Source organism: Melanerpes formicivorus, unplaced genomic scaffold (genome assembly GCF_026170545.1).
Source record: "Melanerpes formicivorus ecotype bairdi unplaced genomic scaffold, bMelFor1.0.p_v2 SCAF_4, whole genome shotgun sequence".
Classification (NCBI taxonomy): Eukaryota; Metazoa; Chordata; class Aves; order Piciformes; family Picidae; genus Melanerpes; species Melanerpes formicivorus.
In genome coordinates this window covers 33875732-33901769 of record NW_027142356.1, presented here as the reverse complement: position 1 = coordinate 33901769, position 26038 = coordinate 33875732, and the positions used below count along the sequence as shown (strand labels likewise).

Here is a 26038-nt window from a genome sequence, read left to right as displayed (position 1 = left end):
CTGGCCCATACAGGTTGCCAGCAGAAACCCTGAGACATCAGATTAACATTTTTTGCAGTATTTTGGATTGAATTCTTACTGTGCTTTCTGTGGTTGATATTCTTTCATCAGTCTTCATAACTGAGAACTGCATATCACTGGGATCTGAGCTCACTGAGGTCTGCAGGAAAGAAGTTCAGATTGAGATAACAAATACTGATGATAAGTAATTGTATTGGTCCTGCTCTGTGCATTTTGGTGTAAAGGAGAGAGATGGATAGATAGATAAGTAAAGAGACACATATATAGATAGATATTGCACTTAGTACCAAAGCTAACAGAAAAGTCAGTGAAAACATGACCTCAGTTTGGATAAAGACGTTATCTCAGAATACACTGAAAAAATATCTAGGAAACAGAAATAGAAATCCAAATATCTTAGAATAGAATAGCCCAGGTTGGAAGAGACCTTCAAGATCATCACATCCAACCCATCATCCAACACCACCTAATCAACTAAACCATGCAACCAAGCACCCTATCAAGTCTCCTCCTAAACACCTTCAAGTCTCCTCCTAAACACCTTCACGTCTCCTCCTAAACACCTTCAAGTCTCCTCCTAAACACCTCCAAGTCTCCTCCTAAACACCTTCAATGATGATCCGGATGAGGAAGACAACTTGCAAGATGATACTATACAGACAGTGCTAACTGAAGCAGTACAAACCAGGCCACTTTAGTGCAGACTCAAAGAAGGAAGACTACGGATTCCAGGTTAAATATTAACAGTGCATTTTAATATGGACATAACTGGTCTGGTTTAGGTAGTGATAGCAATCTAGTTGCTTTTGCAGTCAAGACAAGGTTCCAAAACCTCACTACCAAACCTTGCTTAGGTCTGCTGTCTCAGCCATGCTGCTAAGCCAGCTAGTTTAAAGCACAGATTTCCTAATAAATTTATTAGGGCATTCTTCTCCAATGGAGATTTTCAAACATAAACATAGAAGGATATGAAAGATTTGTCCTGTGATAATCTTGAGTGAAACGCTGCTCATTAAAGTTAAAAAAGGGAATGATATTCATCTGCACATTACACAGCAACTGTCATTGCTCAGCAGGACTGTGATGTATGTGAGCAAACAGAATGCTTGATTGGAGAACCTGAGCATACTTGGAGGAAGCACTAGAATTAGCCTCTCAGCAATGCAATAGAGGTACAGCCTAGGAGTAATCCTTGCACATCAGAGGCATGGATCTTTGTTTAACTGATCTAAAGCAAACTCAACACTAAAAGTACTTCATAAAGACCTTCTGAAGTCAGGTGAGAGCTGTCCTATGCTGCTTCTGGGGAAGCCAAACTAAGACAGCATTCACAGGAAGCTCTTCCAACAGATACAGATCAGGATCAAGGATGAGAGAAACACGTTTAGGCAGAAAAACATCAGAATCACAGAGACTCTAATATCCTAAATCACATTGCATGACACCGAAGCTCAGATGCTTTGATACACCCTTATGCTACATGTGGTCTCCCAAAGGCTCTTTGCATGCAGTGAGACTGAAAAAGGTATAAGCTCCCAGAGATCCCAGCTTTCTCAGGAAGTAGGAGTATTGATGTATGCCTTAAAATCAAATGTGGATCTAAATACTACCTGTCTTATTGTATCTCCTTCCTGATTGCTTATAGTAATCATTTTGTCTTCACCACCCAGAGCCAGAAGGTTTTCAGTACTCCAACAGCCACAAGTAATCCGCTTGGTGTGCTTCCCTGAAAAAGAAAGGAACCCATACAACACACATGAACACAACCACCAAGAAAAAATAAATCATCTGAAATGGAAATATGTTCTGTCTGCCCACTCAAACACAGATTGTCAGAATGTGAAACAACTTAATCAGAGCATTACTCCCAGATTAAAGTCTTTTGACCTTTTAGGAACTGTTCTTCCATTTCTTTCCATCAAAGTTCTGGGGACTATGCTATATCCTTAAAACTTTCTGCCCAGAGGTGCTCTAAGCAGGTAAGAAAAAGCAACTTAGCAATAAGAACGATGACACAAATCCTTTGCAAGAAGGAGAATACAAGTTTCCCATGAGGCAGTATCAGATATGTGCATATATATTTTTAACTTATAAAAATACTCAGATAAGCACAACAAAGCAAGGTGAAAAGTGACTAGGAAGACTTTTATTTACTGGTATATTCATATACAGAAGTAAAAAGGAATGGAAGTATCTCAGCAAACTTCCATTCTGACATGTGCAAGCTTAATTTTAAACCAATGCATACCAAGAACAGGAATCTTGCGAGAAGTCTGACGGTTATATATAAGTAAGTTTCCCTTGGTTGTTCCAACAGCAAGCAAAGTTCCAACTCGAGACCATAACAAGAAAGACAATGTATCCCTAAAATGAAGACAAACTTTACTTTGTATATTACAGAGATTCCTTTCACCTTTATATGCTTACATGTGAAAACATATCAGGCTGTAACGTATGGAAATATCCCATAATCAAATAGCCAGTGTCCCAATGGATTTGACAAAACCCAGGAATAATACATGTTAATGGAAATATATTCCAGACATGGAGTTTTCAACCTAAGTCTGAACAAAAAAAAACCCAAAACAAACCACCCTTATAGAAACCAACATAAATCTCACCCCTCCATTTTTCCAGCTGAACTGACTTAACTCGATTTAATGGATAAAACACTCCAGTTTTGGTATCTAAAGTAATAATAATAAAAAGGTATCCACTTAAAGCAACAACAAAAACCTCAACCCCCCCAAAAAATCATAGGCAAAGAAACTTTAGAAATGAAGGGTTACATCAGAAGGAATGTTTGTCTTAAATAAAATAGCAGCAGCATCCAAAATCAGCTGCTTTTGTTCACAGGTGAGTGCCTTAAATATGAGATAGATTAATTTTCCACTCTTCCTCCTAGGGACAGAATATTTGTGCAGAGTCCAATAATTTAGTGGAACAGATTCAAAGAAGCTAAAAGTTTAATTGTTAAACCAAGCTTATTTGTTAACCCAATGCTTGACTGTTATACAGGCCACAGGAGAGTTTTCAATCTGTGGCCAAACTCTGAAAGGCAAGGATTTGAACCTTAGAGTAGGATCACCTTAGGTATTCCCTCCCTCCATCCTAAGCCAGTCTGATTTGTGAATAGCATTTTAGTGCCTTTATCTAAGGGGGAAAAAAATCTCAGCAGCACTAAGATCACTTCCCTTATTTTTTATTAGCTAGTGGAGACACACCAAAAAAATCAGTCATTCTTGTGCTCTCATAAAGTGGAAACTTTGAAGAGAAGCCATCTGGGGACTTTAGCACTGGTGGCAATTAAAAAAGAAACAAACCCCCCACCAACCTCAAAACCTCCACCCATAAAAACCATTCTAACCCTGCAAACTATACTGAAAAGAATTTAGCAACTGTAGCACATTAGTTTAACAGTCTATGTCCCATAAGGGCTCTGAAAAAAGATGGTCTTTACAGTATATCCTCCACATCACCAAGCCATGGTGGTCCAAATCTTCAAGTACACGCTTTAAAAACAACTTCCTTACCTCATGCCACTGTCTACTTGGCTGGTTTTGTTTGTGTTTGCATCCCACAGAAATATGGCACTAGATTTGTCTGTAATTATTGCTAAAGTATCTCCATCTTTATCCCAGTCCATTGCAACACAGTTGCTGAAGGAGAAAAACAAAACACAACACAACACAAAAAACTTTCACTAGTAATGTTAAAATGTTTATTTGGCAAACAGCCAGACCTAGTCAGTTGAAATCCTTGTGCTTCCTCTTCCCTCACAAGCAAACTCAAGACAGACTGCAGATCTGGCTGTAAAACGAGCTGTTATTGCAATTACCCCATTACTCAATTCTCAGTGAGGTGATGGGCTGAAAAGGAGGTCATCAAAATGTGCTTGTACTTGGCCACCTTGATAAGTCAAAGGATAGTAAAAACCCCCTGTATGGTTCTGTACTGGCAGAGGCTATTCAGTGTTGGGGTTATTTTTCTCATAGTTTAACAAGCATAACAAAGCTGGGCAAGAAACCTGTGCAGAGGCAGGAAAAACCTCTACTTGCAAATAGTTCCCAGATCTAAAAGGACAGCAGTCTTACCCACAAGTGTCTAGCAAATTGCAAACAATGCTGTTTAGAACACATATTGAACGCACCATATACTGCAGACTAGGAACCTGTGATGTCTGACACAGCTGCCTGGAAAAGAGGAGGCTCAGGGGTGACCTCATTGCTCTCTACAACTACCTGAAAGGTGGTTGTAGCCAGGAAGGTGTTGGTCTTTTCTCCCAGGCAACTGGCACCATAACAAGAGGACACAGTCTCAAACTGCGCCAGGGGAAGTTTAGGCTCAAGGTGAGGAGAAAGTTCTTCACTGAGAGAGTAATTCATTGGAATGGGCTGCCTGGGGAGGTGGTGGAGGCGTTCCGTGGAGGCGTTCAAGAGGGGACTGGACGTGGCACTTGGTGCCATGGTCTAGTCATGAGGTCTGTGGTGACAGGTTGGACTTGATGATCTTTGAGGTCTCTTCCAATCTTGGTGATACTGTGAACTCCCGGGCAGCCTCTTCCACCCTCATGGCCTCACCACCCTTATGGGGAAAAATTGATTCCTAATGCCTAATCTTCATCAAGCTTCCTCCAGTTTGAAGGCACCACACCTCATCCTGAAACTACATGCCTATCAAAGCCCCCCTCTGGCATTCCTGTAGGCCCCTTCAAATATTGGAAGGGTACTAGAAGGTCTCCTCTGACCTTTCAGTTCTCCTGGCTGAACCCCAGCTCTCTCCAGCTCATCTTTAGAGCAGAGGTGCTCCAGCCCCCTGATCATCTTCATGGTCTCCTGTGGACCTACTCCAAGTTTCATGTCCTTCTTGTGTTGGGGGCTCCAGAGCTGGATACAGTACTCCAGGTGTGATCTCACCAGAGCACAGTAGAGGGGCAGAATCCCCTCCCTCCACTTGCTGCCCATGCTGCTTCTGATGCAGCCCAGGACGTGGATGGTTTCTGGGCTGCAAGTGCACATTGCTGGCTCTTGTTGAGCTTCTCATCAACCAGCATGACATAAGTCTGTCTTGCTCACCAGTTCATCTTCTTTTCTTCACCAGAGATAGTGTCTCTTTCTACAAAATTTTCACATTGTGCAAGCACTTCACCAGAAGAGAAACATTTTAAGAGGAAACAACACAGCAAACAACTTAACCCCATCTTTATACCTACCCTGGTAAGTTGATTTCATTTCTCCTCTGACCATGACGATCAAATATTTTCACAGCATGATCACCTCTAAAAAAGATTAACACGTAGAATAATTCCCTTTCTTCATCAGTCATTGCTAAAGACAAAATCAATGATTATTTACAATCTTACCCTGTTACAGCAAGGAGGTTTCCCAAAGTTTTCTGCCAAGCAAACTGCACAGGGGAACCAGACCAGGCTTTTTCTAATAGATAGAATACTTGCTAGGAGACAAAAAAAACCCAAAACAACAAAGTGGGAAATTAGACATCTTAAATTCATAAGCATAGAACAGTAAATGACTTCCTAGTATGTTAGCAGCTGTGAGAACTGTGGAGGTAAAAATCCCTAACCTTCAAACACTACTTCTGTGTGATTCTAATACACCAAAGCACTAACATTGCACAGAAAGATCTTGTGGTTTGTGCTGGAAAATGTTAACTTTCTGGTGCTAAGTGTCTCTATTGAGAACTACTGAGATTTTATCAAATATTTTCTTTTTTTCCCTCTTATAGACTTACTGCAGTAAGAAATTTTGCTTCGTGTCCAAAGAGCAGAATGTTTAGTTTTTCTAAGCCTTTTTTGTGTGTAAAACAGAAGGTTCAACATCTCTGCTTGTGAAGCTATGCAACTACTTTGCCCTCTCTGAATTGCTGGGTCTTAAAAAGCTAAGACCTCAAAGGTACTCACCAGCAAAAAAGAGACACCAACTTCTGACTAAGAAAGTTTCTCAAATTCCTTGTCCTTGCACACTACCTGCTTGGATTCTTTTCCTATCACTTGGGTGTAACATGGTGCTTGAAGCCATGGTTTAATTACTCATCAGGTGTTCGGTATTAAGTAATAGGTCAGACTTGATGATCTTCTGAGGTCTTTTCCAACCTGGCTGATTCTAAAACAAAGCTTGCTAACACCTTGCTAACATGACTTATCAGATAAACACCAACACCTGGTGTCCACCCAAAGCCTGGCAGCTGTACTGAAGTCTTTGCCAAAGGCTCCCCCCTCTCATCTCTTCGGTGAAAATAACCTGAGACACTCTTCCCGTTGACGTTGCATCTCTCTGACTAAAAGTGTAAAATTATGAGCTCCACATACCACAACTATGAACAAAACGTGACAATTAAGTTTTGTTTTTAAAATAACTGAATACAAGTCTGTAATAAACCAAGGATAAGAAAGAACGATGGGAGTATAGGCAAGCTCAATCTCTTCACACTCCGCCGCCAGGGCCGGCATTAAGGCAGAGATCTGCGCGCAGGAGACCCGAACTTCGCCGGTAATAGCCTCGGATAACGGTAACGGCGGCTGCTTGGGCGGCTGTCGCAGAAAGAACGAGCCTAGGCGGAGTACGAGCCTCCGCGGCCCGTCCCCGGGAGCCCGGGGCAGTGAGGGCGGCGGGAGCGGCCCTGCCTTCCCACAGGAGGCCCCGCGCGCGGCGGCAGCCTCCCGCCGGCCGCAGACCTGCACGAGCGGGCAGCTCCCGCCGCCATCCTCTCCCCTTCCCAGGCCGCAAGCACCGCCTGGCCGTGGCGAGCCCCGCTCGACGCCCCCAACGCAGATGGTGCAACGCGGAACAGAGACCGCGACGCCGCCCCCGTGCCAAGGCTCCCTAACGGCTCCCCCCCCGCCTCAGCCCTGGCGTACGGCGGCCGAAGGGATCTCCAGGGGCTTCCGGGGACTCACCTTCATCGCGCCCCCCGCCTGGCTGCGCAGCGCCCTCTGCGCACGCGCCGCCCCCCAGCCCCCGCCAACCACCGAGCCAGGCCCCGCCCGCCCTCAGCGTCGCCGTCACCCCGGAGACGGGCAAGGGGGAGGAAACCCGGCCCCGTTCCTAGAATCATAGAATGGTCCGGATTGGAAGAGACCTCCAAAGGTCATCTGATCCAACCCCCTCTGCCATCAGCAGGGGCATCCTCAACTTGAGCCCTGTCGAGCCTCACCTTGAATATAGGCAGGGATGGGGCCTCAACCACCTCCCCCGGGGCAACCTGTGCGAGTGCTCCACCACCCTCCTGGTAAAGAACTTGTTCCTAACATCCGATCTAAACCTGCTCTTCTCTAGTTTGAAGCCATTGCCCTTTGTCCTAGCATTCCAGGCCTTTGTAAACAGCCCCTCTCCATCCTTCTTGTAGGCTCCCTTCAGGTACTGCGCGGTTGTTATCAGGTCTCCCCAGAGCCTCTTCTTCTCCAGGGTGAACAATCCCAGCTCCCTGAGCCTGTCTCAATGGCAGAGGCATTCCAACCCCTGTGTAATCGGACTAGATGATTTTCAGTGGTCCCTTCCAACCCCCAGCAGGCTGTGACTCTGAAAACAGGCTGTAAACTTGAGGAAAAAAGGTGCTGACTCAAGAGCAGCTGTGTTTAATGTCAGCTGTATTCAATTGCAAACAGTGCAGGTTTCAGCTCAAAGTTTCACTGCTTCGTGATTTCTTTTAAAACAATAAATAGTTCACCGAGAGCATTAACACGTTTCAAATTACAAATGTACAAAGACTTTGGGTAGCAGATGCTTCAAAACTTCTGAAAAACATTCAATGAGCTCACATCTTCCTCTTTTCCGTTACAAACACACATTTACCTATGGTTCTGGAAACATAAGGAACAAGGCACAGAAAAGCAAATACAAAAAGACTTTCCGAGAACATTCAGACCGTTCAAAACAATTCTCTGTAACAGCACAGGGCTCAGGAAAGGCAAATGATGAAGTATCTGAAAAAAATTAGACTGCTAAACAAAGTAACTGATTTGATATAGCCCTGCGAGGCACACTGAACTCTCCTGTAAGATGCGGACCATGCTTAAACGGTGGCAGTTAGGCATCTTGCAGGATCGGGCTCTTTACATTTTGGATTAACCTTACTGGAACGACAGACAACTTTATTAGAATAGAATAAACCAAACCAGGTTGGAAGAGACCTTCAAGATCATCGTGTCCAACCCATCAACCAATCCAACCCACCCAAACAGCTGTTTCACTTCATCTTATAAAAGTATATTTTTCCAAATTAGTGCAAAGCCTCATGTAAAAATGGAATTAGTCTAGATGTAATGGAATGCTTCACAAATTCCAAAGTGCAAATACTAAATGGGTTAACTTTTAATCACACTTTAGATTTCTTCCAATAATTCATGCTTCTAGATTTCTTTTTTCTCCCCCCTGTAAAATAGCAAAGTAAATAGAACAACAAAAGCAGAGATAAAGGTATGATGTTCTGCATCTCACCAAAACATCAAAGATCCAATTAGTACACTGGATGTGAAAAAACTCTGGCAGAAATTATTAAATAGCAGATTTCTGTTAGCATAATAAGACAATACTTAAAATAAGGCTTTGGCTAAATAAAAGGTTTGCTAAACTAGGAATGATCATAAAAGTGCAAAAGAGTCACCAAATACAGAACTTCATTTCCAAGGCAGGTGCTAAGCCTGCCATTTACAATGGTTTGCATTGGTTTGTCAACCTGCATTGTAACAGCTCAGAGACCTACAGCCAAACATGTTTAATACAGGCAAATTAAATATATGGGATCCAATATGATAACTTGCTTCACCCAGAGATTGAGTAAACTATACCAGTGGAAGTACACGCATCTACAGCATCATTCTTCTGCACGTTTGGGTGATCAAAGCCCTGGATCTACAACATTATATTATTATAGTGAGTTCGCTCATTTCTTAGCACTCCCTAAACAGAAGTCCTCTGCTAGCAACTGGCTGGTTGCAGTTGATCTTCTTACAAATAGAGTTCTTGTAACATATAGGTAACAAAGCTTTTGTCTTAAAAAGTGCTTAGTATCAGTCCTTAAGAACAACATGAACGTGTTAGCTTCAGCCCAAACACTTTGCTGTGGTAGGTATCCTGCACCTTGTCTTCTCTGGTGCACTGGTAGTTTGCTTGTGGAAAAAAATTAATCCCCTGAGTCTACAGAGGAGAATGTCACCTTCATAGAGAAAACAATTTACAGTTTCACAGTCACAACACATGCTCCAGCTCTTCCTAAGCATAATGGTGCAACCTGTAAACACAAAAAAGCAAAGCTATGTGAGATAAATGCAGCCAGCTTTAAGCATCCCTGCCCCCCCCCCAATAACCAAAACCAACCAACAAACAACTACTGACAGTGTTTAGTTAATGCTTGTAATAATAGTTGTACAGCTGCAGCACAGTGGGAGTATCACCCACACTCTGCTAGCATGCCTCAAAAAGAATAGCAAATTGGTACAAAACTTGGATTAAAACCCACAGAAAAGGTGAGGATATTTTGTATTAGAAAGTGAAGCAGTTTGACAGCAATACCAAACCTCAAGAATATGGAATAATTCTTATTGATAATTTCAGTCACTTGGTTATTACAGGAAAAATATTCCTTTGTTACAGTACAAACTGGACATCTGAACTAGGCAGTGACAGCTAAGTACTGACACCTGAACTAGGCAGTGACAGCTAAGTAATGATCCAATAAATGCAAAACGATGTGGTTTTGTCTCAAACAGAAAATTCCAGACATGACAGGGGCACTCTCTGCTTTTCACATGAGTATTTGATACAATCCTGTTAAGAGTTCTTGAAATCAAAATAATTTCCCAGTCTCCATTCTCTTTTTTTTCTCTTGTAATCAGAAATTACTTCTGGCAAGACCCTTTTCTGCCGAGATTCTGTTGGCCTTGAGAAGAAGCTGGTTTCTAACACTCAACTTTGCCTCCCCTTCTAAGCTTCGTAGTACTGGACAGTGTGTGGATAGAAAACCAAGTGTCTTGAAGACAAAAAAGGGGGTTTATGCCAACTTTATTTTTTTTCCTCCTAGAAACAACAGACTTATCTTGAGCTGTCTATGACTCTGACAAACTTTATCTGAGAAAATTCCACTACTCTCTTTTGAATTATGTGCAGATGAAGTGGTGTCATCTGACTGCTGACATTCCAAGGAGAAGGAAGGTATATAGACACTTCCAAATCCCTCCAGGAAGGGTTCAAAACTGTCCATATACTGGGATTATAGGATTCAGTGAGATAGAGAGGGCCAAGACTAAGGATACAAAGATACATACAGATGGTCAGCACCCAGGCATAGTGCAGGATTCATCTAGATGCAGCAGTGAGAAGCACTGCTACTCTCTGGTACACTTTTTTCCTTTCTTTAGCAGGACAAATAATGCTGTGTGTAATCATTACCAGTACTGCCACTGAAGGTCCCAAGCTCTGATGAGCCTCCTACATGACTTATGTTTTATCATCTTGCAGCAGTATGAAATGGAGAGAAATGGACAGCTCAGTTTTCTGTGTTACAAAGACTCTGACTGTGGTTTTCTTTTTGAATTAGCAATTTGGGGATGGTACTGGCATAGAATATTCAGGAGGTCAGAATTCATCTGCCTAAGTATTGGGTAGTCTAATGTTACTCTAGGTGATCTTGATGCTAGGTGCTCCTAGCCTGCAACTGGACTCCAGAAGGGCATTATTCTCCCATAGATTCTGGGCTGTATCTGATGGCCTTCTGTGGCATAGGCACTTGAGGGGATCTCAAATGGCAGTAGATACCGAAGGACAGCCTGCACAGGATGTCCTTGTGTGTGCTCTTCCCATAGACAAGAACATTCCTGGAGCTATAAAAAAAAGTGTAAGTAAGCATGCTTTGAACTGACAGTAATGGTTTCTGACCATGAATTGGAGATTTTTTTTTATTTTATTTGAGCTGGGTGAAGAGAAATGGGGAAAAGCTTCCTGACAGATAAACACACTGTACACAGCATCCACATCAGGAAAGGATTATTCATGGAAAGATGACCAAAACCTTGAAGAAATTGATAAACTTGCTGAGAAACACATCAGAGCTAAAACTAATCTACATTTATCATTTACTTTCAGAACTGGAAGTGATAAACAGAGCCCTTTATGAAAGCTTGGGGAACATGCCAATACATTTTCTTAATAGTAGTTGTCAAAGAAAATAGCTATCTTCTTGCCAGAGAAAGAAGGGCACTTGATTAGAAGTTAACAACTGTTTAAGATAAATCATCTTGAGATGCTAGACACAGAAAGGAGACAACAGATTCCAAAGAAAGTCCTTCTTAGAGGAGTATTTGAATTCTCCTTGAAAAAGAGGCACAGTTGAAACAGTAAGTGAAGTAGTAGTGGATGGTCTGATCAGAAACCATACCTGTGTCCATTCATTTGTCTGGGGATCATAAGACTCCACTGTATTAAGGTATGTTTGCCCATCATATCCTCCAACAGCGTACAGCTTGTCACCAAGCAGACAGACTCCCACTGCATCTCTGCTAATGCTCATAGAGGCCACAGCAGTCCACATATCTGTTTTTGGATCGTACCTATAAGACAATCTGGTGTTATGCTCTGAAACTGTTGCCAAAACTCAACAGAAAAAAAACAAACTTAGATTGGAATTGACACTCTCAAGGTAGTTGAAAACAGGTAGAGCCACAGAATCATTAGGGCTGGAAAAGACCTCTAAGAGCATCAAGTCCAACTGTCAACTGACCACCACCATGCCCACTAAACCATGTCTATACATTTTTTGAATACCCCCAGGGAATGGTGACTCCACCACCACCTCCCTGGGCAGCCTGTTCCAAAGCTTGACCACTCTTTCAGTAAAGAATTTTTTTTCCTAATATGCAACCTAGACCTGCCCTGCCACAACTTGAGACCATTTCCTCTTGTCCTAGAGGCCCAGATGCAACCTAAGTTGTACTTGGTTAGACAAAGTAATGACAGGGTTCACTCTGAAGGGGCAGCTTTTACCATGTCCAGAGGAAGACAGTCAAGAAAGCCATTTTGCCATGAAGAGCTGCCCATGGGAATACTGTCCAAGGTCTAAACTAAGACATTAACATATAAAACTTGTCTGCTCTTTCTTGGGCAGCCGTTCTATTCAAGATTGCCCTGCAACTAGGAATGGCTCTTGAAACATACTGATTCCTTTAATGATTCTCTAATTTCTCCTCACCAATACTGGTAGGAAAGCACAGATTTGGGCATACATTTCAAAGTACTTTTCCCCTCAAATACTCTTTTTGAAAATGTTTCTTTAGTAGTCACCTGGACAGGCGGTAAGTACATCAGCTACCTATCCACTCTGTGCTGCTTTCTAGACAGTAGTACATACAGCTCCTCTTTCTTGTTGCATACCTGAATGTACCACCCCAGAAAGAGTTCTGCTGCTACACTGTAGTAAAGCAAGTGCAGGATTTCTTCATAAGGATATTACCTTTCTACGCAGTCTGACAGCCTGGATGTTAAGTTTGATGCTGGGGCATCGTGGCCACCTATTGCATACAAAAAGCCATTCCAAGTGGTTACACCTACACCACCTCTTCTTTTTGACATCTGAGCACAGAGGGTCCATTTGTTTGTATGAGGATCAAAACATTCTACTGACTTAAGACAGGAACTTCCATCTCGACCACCAACTGCATAAAGCCTACAAAGTGAAGAAATAGAACAAGACAAATTTCCAGTGTATGAAGGACTTTCAAGTTTATTAAAAAGGGAAGCATAGAAGGAGATGTTTAACTTTCAGTAGAATGTTCTGTCATGAAAATCAAGGTAAAATGTTGCTTCTATCTTTTGCCATTATCCTGATCAACATGAAATAATGATTTACAGAAAATGGGTATCTGTTAAAACAGCATTTATGTTCCAACCTATGCACATTCTCAGAACTACTTGTAGAAATAGAATCATTTTAGTTGGAAAAGACCTTTAAGATGATTGAGTCCAACCATTATCTAACTCCAGCAAGGACGGTGCTAGACCACATCCCTCAGCATCACATCTCTGCAGCTTTTAAACAACTCCAGGGAGGGGGATTCAACCACCTCCCTGGGGAGCCTGGTTCCAGTATTTGAAAACCCTTTCAGTCAAGATGTTTTTTTCTAACAATCAACCTAAACCTCCCTGGTACAGCTTGAGGCCATTTCCTCTCATCCTATCCCTTGTTACTAGGGAGAAGCAACCAACACCCACCTGGCTCCAACCATCTGTCAGGGAGCTGTAGACAGCAGTGAGATCTCCCCACAGCCTCCTATATTCCAGATTAAACTACCTTAGTTCCCTCAAATGTTCCTCCAAACCTGTTCTCCAGACCCTTCACCAGCTTCATTGCTTTTCTGTGGACACGCACCAGCACCTCAGTATCTTTCTTGTAATGAGGGCAAACATGGCCTTGACAAACAAAGGCCCAGGGTCAGAGGGACAAATTCAGTAGTGGATCTGTGCATGCAACAACTCTGTTCTGCCTCATCTCAGATATTCAAGTACTTCTCCAGACTTGGGCTTCAGTGTCTGAATGACAGCTCTGCGGTAGGTCCTTCACACCCACTAGGTGGCCTAGTTTGCTCAGTTCTAACGAAGAGGTTTCTAACCTGTGGTGTTAACAAAGGATATCAACTTTCTGAAAGGTTAGAAGGAAAAGGGGTTTTAGCAACACTCCATCACTGATCAATCTTTAAAACTAATCAAATAACCAAACTTGATAAAGAGTTTTTGCACAGAGTTTATGATCAGTCTATGATAATAGTGTGACTGATTAGTCCCTAATAAGGGTGAAGGGAAAACTACTTATTAGCCCATAGAGATGGTGTCTCATAATTGAAAATGAGGAGCTCTCTGATATTGTGGGGAAGCTTGCTTGACTAACACTGTATCTTTGCTGTGAAACTTGTTCTTAAGGCTGTCAGATACCTACTCAAGAGAAATTAGTAGTCACTCAGGACAGTCCAATAATTACATTAAAATAGTAAGACAGAAAACAGAATTTGCCTTCACTTACTTTCCATTTAATATTGCTACACCAACAGTGCTCCTTGGAGTCGACATACTAGCTACAAAGTTCCACTGACGAGCCTGTGGATCCCATCTTTCTACTGTATTCAGGTAGCTCCAGCCATCATGTCCTCCCACAGCATACATTGGACCTTCCAATACAGCTACTCCTGAAAAAAAACAAAAACAGCCACCCAAAAGGATATGAAGACCAATTACTTCTGGATAAGAGAAAAAATATCACATTTTCCTAGTGACAGTCCAAAAGTGCATCACAAAATATATTTCCTATTGAATACAATAAACCAGGTTGGAAGAGACCTTCAGGATCATCATGTCCAACCTATTATCCAACCCAACTAATCAACTAAACCATGCAACCAAGCACCCTATCAAGTCTCCTCCTAAACACCTCCAATGATGGTGACTCCACCACCTCCCCAGGCAGCCCATTCCAAGGGGGCAATCTCTCTATGTAGAATTTCTTCCTAACTTCCAGCCTAAACCTCCCCTGGCGCAGCTTGAGACTGTGTCCTCTTGTTCTGGTGTTGGTTGCCTGGGAGAAGAGACCAACCTCTGCCTGTCCACAACCTCCCTTCAGGTAGTTGTAGAGAGCAATAAGGTCTCCCCTGAGCCTCCTCCTCTCCAGGCTAAGCAACCCCAGCTCCTTCAGCCTCTCCTCATAGGGCTTGTGTTCCAAACCCCTCACCAACTTTGTTGCCCTTCTCTGGACACATTCCAGCAAGTCAACAATGCTGGATATAATCTGAAGAAGAAAAGATGTTCAAAAGGCAGTTGGCATTGAAACAAGGTTTCCAAGATCTCAGTTTAATTTCTGAATGCTTTTGGACCAATCTTAAAGCAAATAACCTTTTAAAAACATGCCTTCAGCCTCTACGTACCCAGTCCATGACGATGTGTGGACATAGGTGGCATTACACTCCAAGTTTTTGTTCTGGGGTTGTAGCACTCCACAGTATTCAATGTCTTCAGTCCATCTCTGCCTCCAACGACATATAATTTATCATCTAAGACAGCAACTCCAAACTGTAGTCTTCTGCCATTCATGTTTGCAACGGGAGTCCACATATTGGTACGGAGTTCATACTTCTCAATGCTTGTAGCTCCTGTATGGCAACACATGCAAGTTACTAAAAACACTCAAACTATTGGGATAGCTTTTTCAGTAATATGCTGATCCCACAAGGCAGCACGACATCCTGCAGTACCTTCTTAATTCTAGGCACATGAAAAGTCATCTTCTGCTTCCTCAGGAATTAACTGCAACATTATCACAGAATCAACCAGGTTGGAAAAGACCTCAGAGATCAAGTCCAATGTATTACCTAACACCTCATGACAACTAAACCATGGTCTCACGTGCCACATCCAATCCTTTTTTGAACACCTCTAGAGATGGTGACTCCACCACCTCCCTGGGCAGCACATTCTAATGGCCAGTCTCTCTTTCTGGGAAGAACTTTCTCCTCACCTCGAGCTTAAACTTCCCCTGGCACAGCTTGAGACTGTGTCTTCTTGTTCTGTCACTGGTAGCCTGGGAGAAGAGGCCAACCCCCACCTGTCTACAACCTCCTTTCAGGAAGCTGCAGAGAGCAATAAGGTCTCCCTTGAGCCTCCTCCAGGCTAAACAATCCCAGCTCCCTCAGCCTCTCCTCAAAGGGCTTGTGCTCGAGGCCTCTCACCAGCCTTGTTGCCCTTCTCTGGACACACTCAAGTATTTCAATAAAGGGCTTTCTCAGGGCTTTTCAAGACAAAAAGCTGCTTTGCAAAATGAAGCCTTTAAAAAGTATAAATGTTAAGAATATAAAACAACTCTTGCTAAATGCAATTGTATCTTGAAATAATTATATCTTGAAATCAGCTCTTTTGGAATATTAGGGGGAGAAAAATTAATCTGAAGCTATATGACAAGCTCAAGTTGTACCAAGTGAGGTTCAGGTTGGTTATTAGGAAAAATTTCTTCACAGGAAGGGTTCTCAGGCATCGGAAGAGGGAGGTGGTGGAGTCACCATCCTTGGATGTATTTAAAAGATGAGTGGATATAGTGCTGAGGGACATGGTTTAGAGGTAGTGGCTTATCAGTAGTGGTGGGATTGTGAGCTCTAGCTGAGTGGGTGGACTTGATGTTCTCAAATGTCTCTTTCAACCTCAACAGTTCTATGACATGAAGCACTACAGGTACAAGATTTAGAACAACAGTTAAAACACTTAGTCTGCCTTAAATTTCATAGCATGGCAGGTTCCTTCTAACCATGGTGTGGAAGTGTAAAAGAAAATCCAAGCAGCTCTGACAGAACCATTTGACAATTAACCACTTGTTTTTAAAATACATGTGCAGGTTTCCTTTGTGCCCTTTCTGTCATCATCTTCCTTTTCCAAGTGACTTCCCACTTGAGTAAATGAAGGTTAATTTTCACTCCATACGACACTTCCCCCCTAAGAAATCATTTATTCCCTTGATAATCTCAAATCAATCACAACTCTAGCTTCCAGACTATTTACTACTTAAAAGTTTTAACCTAATGAAACATTTTACATGTGCACTGTTTACATTCTACACTGCAGAATCTTTACATAGTAGAGTTAACATGCAGTAAAAACACCCATCAAACATTTCCTTCAAAAAGAACCACAATAGCTCATCAACTGATCATTATGTAAGCCAATACCTTTCGTTGCATCCATTCCTCCAACTGCAAACAACACACCCACTGTGGATTTTCTAGGTTTGGTGCGAGGACTTTGCAACATAGGTCGTCTCTCTGGCAACAGATGGTACTTCATTGCTTCCATAATGAGTTTTTGACATTCAATGTCATCCCTAAAGAGTGCATTATTTTCCATATCTGCCAGAAACTGTGAAAAAGAAAGAGAATTAAACAAGCTGGATTGCTATAAACTGCACACAGAATAAAAACAGTACAAGAAAACATTCTCACAGAATGGTTTGGGCTGCAAGGGACCTTAAAGGTCATCAAGTTCCAATCCTCCTGCCATGGGCAGGGACATCTTTCACTAGGTAAGGTTGCTTAAAGCCCCATCCAGATGTAGTTGAAGAATTTCAGGGAGGGGGTCATCCACAACCTGCCTGGACAACCTGTTCCAGTGTCAACACTCCTGTGGTATATTTAATCTATAACTACCCTCTTTCAGTTTGAAGCTGTTACCCCTTGTCCTGTCACTCTATGCCCTTGGAAAAAGCTGTTATCCAGCTTTCTTGTAGGCCCCCTTCCAATGCTGGAAAGCTGCTAGAAGGTTTCCCTGGAGTATCTTCTTCTCCAGGCTGAACAACCCCAACTCTTTAAGCCTGTTCTCACAGGAGAGGTACTTCAGCCCCTTGATCATCTTTGTGGTCCTTCTCCAACTCACTCCTTCTTATTTGTGGAATCTCAGAGCTGGAAGCAGGACTCCAGGTGTGGCCTCACAAGAGCAGAGGGGCAGTAGCCCCTCCCTCAACCTGCTGGCCAGGCTGCTTCTGATGCATCTTAGAATTTGGCTGGCTTTCTGGCCTGCAAATGCATATTGTCGGCTCATGTTGAGTTTCTTGACAACCATTACCCCCAAATCCTTCCCCTCATGACTGTTCTCAATCCACTCTACCCAGCCTGTACTTGTGCTTGGGTTTGCCCCCACCTACATGCAGGACCCTTGAACTTGGCTTTGTTGAATTTCATGAGGTTTGCATGGGGCCCCTCTCCAGCCTGTCCAGGTCCCTGTGGATGACATTCCTCTAGTGTGTCAACTGTATCACATAGTTTGGTGTCACCAGCAAATCTGCTGAGAGTGCACTCAATCCATGTCACCAACAGAGATGTTAAACAGCATTAGTACCGACACTGACCCTAGGGCAGAATGCCACTCATCACTTGGTCTGCACTTGGACATTGAGCTATCAACCAGAACAATTTCAGTGGTCTGAACTAGAACACTGACCAGACAATTCTGTATCTCCAATTTAGAGACAAGGATGTCATGTGCAATGCCATCAAATACTTTGCAGAATTCCAGGTAGACAGCATCAGGTGCTTGTCTCTTATCCACCAACACTGTAACCACATCACAGAAGTCCACCAAATTTGTCAGGGATGATTTGCCCTCAGTGAAGCCATGCTGGCTGTCACCAATCACTCTGTTTTTCCAGGAGGATCTGCTCCAGGACCACGATTTTTTTCCAAAGACTTCCACTGCCTGATTTAAAAATCTATGTATTTTCAAAACAGTCACACAAAAAAAGACCTGGGTAAGAATAAACTTGCAACAAACAAACCATTCACATTTTAAGCTAAGCCATTAAGTAAAAATAAAATTAAAAATGAAGGCCATCTGATCCTAATCAAAACTTAAACTTGATGGTCCAAAGGAAGAAAATAAAATCTCCTTGTGTTCCAGTGCCACTACACAAATGATGCTCAAGGAAATGAAATCAGGCTCTGGGTATGTCAGTTTAACCCAAACCAGAGGTCTGTAAAAGCCACTTCAGGCACAGACTGCATATTTAATTACATATTCTATTCTGCCTCTGACAGTGACACAGGCCACAGTTTACTGCTTGATACAAGCCTTTGTTAAAAAAGTTCAGACCAAGGATGCAAAGCTGGCAAGTCTTAAATTTTAAATCTGACTTACAATAAAATTAATTTAAATAAAGACTACAGATAAAAGCTCTGCAGTTTAAAGATGCTGGAGTCTTTTGTGCCCTGTTTGTCACAAGGAAAAAAATGTATCAGGTTGAGTGTCCCAGCTGTAACTATCAGAAGTCTAGACAACTGGCATTTTTCCTGAGCTGCAAGGCATGGCCTGAGTAACAGAGAAAAAGCAAGTCAAGTGCCCCCCTAGGACCTGGACAGTTGTCAGAACAGTGAGAAAAAGCCAAATGCCTCTGAACTGCCACCACAAAATCCAGGCACTGTGTGAATATCAGAACTACAAACCAGAACGAGATGTCACTGCTGAGCTGTTTAAAGCCAACTAGTAACAGGTACAACGTTGCTGTGCAATTAGCAATCAGGAGCACTAAGGGACTCCTTAAATAATCTGGGGTGTGAATAGCTCTGGATAAAAGCTGCCTTAGGACTGCAAAGGGGTAAATATGACAATCATGGTTCCAGAAGAGATACAGGGAAGAACAGACTAAGCCTGAACATGCTGTATCAGCCTGTGTAAGCCTGAATGTGCCTGAATCAGGCAAATCAACAGAAACTAGGAAAGGAAACAACCAACATACACAGAGAATAAAAGCAACTTTTGAAGCCCTTCACCAGTAGCTTTTTAGGAAAATAAGCCTGATTTGTGGAGTATTTTTCTAATTGGTTAATGTTCTGATTCTCTTAAGAACAGCAAACTAAAATGCTCTCATTCTTTCCTTTCAGTGCCTCCCAATATTTGTTCTCTTGACCCAAAGCACCACATACCACCTGTATCACCTCATAGGGACACTTTGTGATTATAAAATAGTGAATTAACAGTCATGCAATGATATAAAATTGCACACAGTTTAAAAAATAAAAAAATAATCAATCAAGAAATTAATTACTACTGTCCTAAATTGCATGTTGTCATAGCTCCACAACTGAAAATGAAGGCTCTTACACAACATGACCAATTCAGGTATCCAATTATTGTTCTGACAGACAAGCAGCATTTAAAGCATCACATTGTGTGTATGAGCTTTGCAACAAGATGCAACCTAACTTTTCTCCAGTTTCTAAGCTCCCCAACTTGCAAAGAAGTCTTCTCATGGTGCAGAGTCTCAATCTCTGAAAGAAACTTCATCTCAGTTAAAACAAACCATAGAATCATAGAATTGGTTGGGTTGGAAGGGACCTTAAAGATCATCTAGTTCTGACCTCTCTGCTACTGGCAGGAACAACTTCCACTAGACCAGGCTGCCCTGTTCAACCTGGCCTTGAACACTTTCAAGAAGGGGCACCCACAACCTCCCTGGGCTACCTGGTTGCCCTGGGCAGCATGGTATTGAATACCAGCAACAGATTCAGCTCAACCCATGACACTGTTCCAATACCAAGACCGGTTTGGCATCCAAAAACCCCTGCAGGCTCTTGAACCTAAACTTACTCTATTTCATTTTTCTGTAAATATTCTTTGATGAAAGAACTTGGAATGGGCTGACTGGAATGAAAGTAAATTTCTTCCAAGTTTTATTCTTTACACAGCTCCTTGTACTGAAAGCAATTACAACTAAGCGCTTGTGTTAGCACAAAATTAGAGACATTGGAAAACTGATGAAGAGAAAGGTTATGCAGATATGTATGTACTAAGAATTTCTAAGGAAGCTGAAGCATCTTCTAATGAAAAAGATGATTAATCAACTTCTCAGTTAATTTCTCAGAGGTGGAATACTTGCCAATTTAACAGCTTAAGAAGCTGACAAAATATTCATATTCAGCCTAAGAGCAAAAAAGAAGACTTACAAATATTTAGGGCACTGCTTGCATTATTCAGAGAGATGACAGACTGCTGTGTAGGAAGAGATGCATAAACCCAAACCCCAATAAAACTGACAAGTCACGACAGTTTTTTTGCTTCCAGTGCTACAATTTCAGTGTATTTCCCAAAGTGTCCCTTTGTCTAAAGTGTCTGAATCTCATACTCTTTGTATTCCTGTTTGCAATGGTTATTGATTGCAGCCAGTTGTTCAATTTTCTAATTTCATTTCTTTCAAATAGCTTTAAGCTTTCAACCATAAAATTGGAAACCTTTTCATTATGTTCTGTTTGCTGTCAGATTGCTAAATGCCATGTGATTGCGAGGCAAAACATGACTCTGGGAATGCTGAGGCTGTTTTGGGCACTTCAACTTACTCAATGAGCTAATTGTTGCCATATTAAAACCACAGCTTTAACACTAATTTGTTAAAGTAATAAAAAGGCAACAGAAAAATAATGTAATATAAATCTCAGTATATATTCCAGGGACAAATTAAAGACAAAATAATTAAGGGAAAAAAACATAAAGCTAAAATAAGTGAAATATGGTAATTTGTATTTCATTCTGCTGTTTCCCCACTAAGTTACTGAGTGGACATAATTTGATTTCAGTACATAGTTCTGGTTTCAATTACAGGCAATTAAGTAAAATTACTATAGTGGTGGCTACTTAAGTTATCAATTAATTAAATGCTCAACAAAAGAATTATTTCCTCCAGGTCTTACACTGTGTTATGTTTCTAGAAAGTCAGAGCCACAGCTGAGAAAATCCTGCCGTTACATATATAAGAAGAAGCATGGAAATGCTTGCTAGGGAATCTCACTATGCAGCATGAGGATACCAGATTAGTTTGATTGACTTGTAGTGACAAATCTCTAGTTTTTTTTTGTTCTGCTAATGAATTCTACTTACTATTCAGGTTTCATTAAAATCCTATTTCCTCCATTTAGTAAAGATCATTCTCATTAAACAAACCAAAAGCTGCAAAGCAAATCTTTTGACTGTATAGTCAGTGTTAAATATTACTCACTGAGGTCAACAGAGTCTACCCAATGAAAACCAGTACAAGAGAAGAAAGGAAAAAACCCAACCCTAAAACCTAATTTACATGGATGCTACTAGGTAACAAATGCAATGATACACATGACACTAACACGAGTATGCACTCCTATAGGATGAGGAAACTGGGAACTTAAAGCTGTTTAGGCAAACCAAACCCAACTTTTCCTCAACATCATATGTAAATGTCCAAGAAGGAGAAGTCGTATTGATTGGGGAGCACAAAAGCACCCAAAGATGGTTTATCAAGCGTTGGGGGTGGGGGAAGTCGCTCCAAATAATTTACTCAAATTGTATTTCCTAAGTCTCATGAATAGCTGAAATGATATGAAGACAATTTAATGATCCAAGTAAACTGTGCGTTCCCTAAAGAAGGAATTTAAAAAGGACACACCTTCTGGTGACAAACATATCCTTGATAAACAGTTTTTTTAGGCAACAGAAACAATTTTTTCCTAGGAGCCCCACCCCTTTTTGTGCCCTGATGTCTGGTTAGGTTAAGAACATTCATACCTGACAGACACAAACCATTGTGCCTATACAACATACTGAGTCCTTACAGGCAGCTTAAGGAGCATTAAGAATCCTGAAGCTGTTACAATTCTATCAATATCTTGATGTTACAGACATTATGCCCACTGTAACCATGGTATGAACTAGAGAGGAAGTGAACCATTTACTTGTGGAGCAAGCAGAGGCAGTCTAATGTAAGCCAGGAGTTTACTGAGGTCTTTCCTCCTCTGTTCCAAATCGTGTCGAACCCACGTAAGTAGTGCATTCAGTATCGTTTCTTCATTAGGAATATTCATGTCATCACTTGCTAAAAGCTTTGCAATTTCAGTGGCTGGCAACAACAGAAATTCCTGGTTCCTAATTACTTCCATGAAGTTTTCCTGAAAAAGAGAAGTATTTTTAATACAGGTGACATCATACTTCAAAGACATCTTATGGAATGCCCACTGTATCTCTCTTCCCTTCCTTCACACCATCGCTCAGTTGTGCCAGTAAATACCACTGCAGAACTGACCTGGGAGGGAAAAAAATAAAGGGAAAAAACTCCAAAATCTAACTGTACTGAGTGAACCCTACTGGCTCAGTCCCACAGGCAGATGTGCTGAAACAAGTGAGGGGGAAGTGCATAGGTAGAAATTGAGCAATGAGTTGTTGAGGTGACTATCCTGGCACTGCAAATTGAAGAAACACTTTTGAGGTACAGCTTAATAAAAATTAAATCCAAGGTGCAGTTTGTTCCTGTTGACAACACAGAATACAAGGTAAGATGTTTCGTCAAGCAAAGAGCACAACATGCTACAACTACAGGGAGCATCTAACTCTCTTTATTACTGCTAGACTGAAGTATGGCTTTAAGCTTTCACAGGAAATAAACAATGCAGCTCATGTGATTGACTGGGGAACAAAGCACAAAGAATCCACAATACTGTACACAACTTGCTTTATTAACAATAGTTACTTTGCTAGGATTCAATTCATCCTGCCACTTCCAACAATAAATTCTTACTTATTTAGGAAGGTCACAACAGGTTAACATTTCCAACACTGATATCCTATTGCTTCAGAATGTTGGGACTGGCAGAGTATACTGTGAGGACTGCCCTGGTCTTAGGCAGAAAGAGCAGATGAGTATGTAGAAACACCATCAGCACTATGAATTTATTGTGAGAAAACTGACCATAACAGAAAAGGGTGAGGTCATGTCCATCCTCTTTCCCTCTATACCTTTACAAGGCAGCAAAGGAAAGTAAAAGCAGTTTGTGCATCACAGCATGTTCTTATATTTTGGTAGCTCAAAACCCAGTTAACCCAAAGTCAGAGTAACTTAATGACAAGAGAACAGTATTGCAATCAATTTAGTAAGAGCTCTGTTGATTGCTACACAGGTAGTCAGTGGGATGCTGGTTTTCCTCTGCCATCATATCCAAAACACCTAGAAGATAATGGGTATTAGATCCACAGACAATCCTAATATCAAAATTAGCCTTACTTAGTATCTTGGTTAATGATTTAAAAGGAAGAATGGCACACTAACAAAAATCTAGATTAGAAGCACATACATGTTAGAAAAAAACATAAGATTTTTTTAGACCAAAAAAAATCCAGGGAGAAACTTGGGAGCAGAAGCAGAACTGGCACTGCAAACCTGGAACCAGTTTAGCATACAAAATGGCAAGGAAAACATACAGTACAGTTTGGCATTGCATGTGCAAAGGACATCAAGACAACAAACCAAAAAAGGCAACACTGCTTCCTTTTTATTGCTTAGTCTGAGCATTTCAAAGTTACACCTCAGTGCTCCAGAAATACTAATTAAATTAAAGAATGCTGAACAAAGAGGAAAAAAAACTACACAAGGTTACAGTAAACCAGTCCCCTTCACATGAAAGCCACACAGCCACATGATGGCGACAAGATGCCTGAGGGGAAAGATCAAAGTCACTCCGCTCCACAGGTAACTGAGGAGCTGAAATTAGGAAAGTAATTGAAAGTGTTACCTGTGCATGTAGCTATGTTTCTGGATAGAATTTGGAAAGGAAAATTTTACACTGAGCATCTGAAAAGCTTTCCTACTACAGAAATCCAATTTGCTACACAAAATGAAAACAGATCTGTCTTTTCCTCTTTAATTCATTTAACTTTCTGTATTACAAGATGCAAGTTGGGAAAATGAGCAAATACAGAAATTAAAAACAAGGCAAGGACTGCACCAATATTCAGTAGCACTACACATGCATTGCTATTTCCCTCTGAAGTCGAATGCTTGGCAGTAAAATTGAAGCTGAAAAATGATCAAAATTATTCCCAGGGTTTAAACATGCAGTTCACAAATTCAGATTCCACTGAGTTCGCTTTTTCCACTGCTGATTTTGTGTTGCTTCTCTGTCCTAGAAAGTGTGCAAGCTGAAGCTGTGCTTTTAGTTTTGCTGAATAAAGAGGCAGTGAGCATCCACAAGGAGCAAAGCCAACATTTACTACCTTAAACTTTCCTTATTGTCTATCCACATCACGGGAAGAGGAAGGGGAAAGCACCTGCATGGAAAGTTTCCTTTGTCTCCATAGGCAACAACAAGCTGATCTTGCATAACTCAGTCAGGGATCCTCTTTGGAAAGCTTTTTTTCCAACTGGGTTTCAGTACTTCAACAGCTGTTGTGTGTAAAAAGCCTGGTTTTCCTTCTTGTTGCTTGCAGACAATTGCCTTCTGGTGGGAACAAGTTCAACTTCCTCTTGATCCCATTCTATTTGTAAAGCAGAGACTCCTTTTGAGCATAGTATCAAAGCATTCCACTGGGAATACAGCCACTCTTTGGCCTATGTCTGGGGTTTTTTAGCATCAGAATCTGACAATTCCTCTTCCTCTACAGACAGAGATTCTGAAGACAAAAAAGAGGAGCCAGTGTATCTCCTAGTATTCTTAACCTCCTCATTAGCCTTTTCTTTCCTTCTTCTTATGGGAACTCTCTGTGGAAGAATAGGATATTTCAGAGAACAAATGGTCTGCACTTTCAGTCCATTGCTTTCTGGTCCTGAAAGTGAAAAGAAGTTCCCCACCCCCAAAATGAGCTCCTCCAAGAGCTTGGAAACTTTATCAGATGAGTAGCCTGAGGTTTATGCATTAGCTGAAACAGGGACACACAGTCCCCATGCCCAATGCTCATTCACATCATAAGCTTCAATTCACCTTTCAGCAGCTGCAGAATGAGTAGTAGTGATATTCTTAACCACAGATCTGCCTTGCATTTGATAGAGAGCGAAAAAATACTAGGGTCACATAAAAGCTAAGACCTCATGATGCTTATTTCTGAGTGGTACTTAACCCTCATGGTGGAATCTGGTGAGATGGTTGGTCTCCCTCTGCACTGTGTCAGGGGGATTAAAACCTCAGAGAGCATAAGAACATCCAGGGGTTGAGAAGGACAGTACACTGTAGTGGACCAATAGGCAGCTCCAACCACACAGCTCTGTTTAAATTTTGAGCCCAGGCAGATGAAAAGCAAGAAGTGCTTGACTCACAGGATCTGAATGAGAACAAACAGGGAATGTAAGCTTGTCTACTGTCTGCTTCAAGTCAGCTGGTCAGCTGAGGTGTGAATTCACTATGAACTGAGCTACCTGACCTTCAGGTAAACTATTAATAGTCAGATCAATGTCAGATGGGAGCTACTTTACTTTTAGTCAGCTTTAACTGCTGCATTAAGTGATAAACCAACCTAACGCTTTCAGTGTGCCCAGGGTTTGTTTAGTGCAAGTAATGTAGCTTGACTCTCTGCATAGCTGATGGATTCCAAAGCAGGCTAAGCAGCATGCAGAGTCCTATTTAAGTCTTGCCAAGGCAGTGCTGATCTATTGTGTTGGGTGGAAATCAAGAAACTTGAAGGACAGAAGTATCTTGGGTTTGCACAGGTGGAAAGAAGTGAGTGAGTATTATCCAAGTCAGAGAGATGGTTACTGAGCAGGA

At 41.7% G+C, this 26038-nt stretch overlaps 2 protein-coding genes across 7 annotated transcripts in view; both read right to left on the bottom strand.

The window, feature by feature from the left end:
• The window catches only part of WDR19 (WD repeat domain 19), a 43577-nt gene extending 36607 nt beyond the window's left edge, over positions 1-6970 (bottom strand). For both annotated transcript variants that reach the window (XM_068137574.1, XM_068137575.1), the window contains exons 1-7: positions 6938-6970; positions 5384-5475; positions 5234-5299; positions 3555-3680; positions 2270-2385; positions 1632-1747; positions 80-160 (exon numbers count right to left, since the gene is read on the bottom strand). In XM_068137574.1, coding sequence (XP_067993675.1) covers positions 80-160; positions 1632-1747; positions 2270-2385; positions 3555-3680; positions 5234-5299; positions 5384-5475; positions 6938-6943 — 603 coding nt within the window. In that variant the 5' untranslated portion in view covers positions 6944-6970. The remainder of the gene's footprint in view (positions 1-79; positions 161-1631; positions 1748-2269; positions 2386-3554; positions 3681-5233; positions 5300-5383; positions 5476-6937) is intronic.
• A 640-nt stretch (positions 6971-7610) lies between these two features.
• Positions 7611-26038, bottom strand: part of KLHL5 (kelch like family member 5) — a 68949-nt gene continuing 50521 nt past the window's right edge. For all 5 annotated transcript variants that reach the window (XM_068137569.1, XM_068137570.1, XM_068137571.1 and 2 more), the window contains 7 exons: positions 22247-22459; positions 16730-16916; positions 14942-15166; positions 14047-14209; positions 12484-12696; positions 11413-11584; positions 7611-9270 (listed from right to left, as the gene is read on the bottom strand). In XM_068137569.1, coding sequence (XP_067993670.1) covers positions 9214-9270; positions 11413-11584; positions 12484-12696; positions 14047-14209; positions 14942-15166; positions 16730-16916; positions 22247-22459 — 1230 coding nt within the window. In that variant the 3' untranslated portion in view covers positions 7611-9213. The remainder of the gene's footprint in view (positions 9271-11412; positions 11585-12483; positions 12697-14046; positions 14210-14941; positions 15167-16729; positions 16917-22246; positions 22460-26038) is intronic.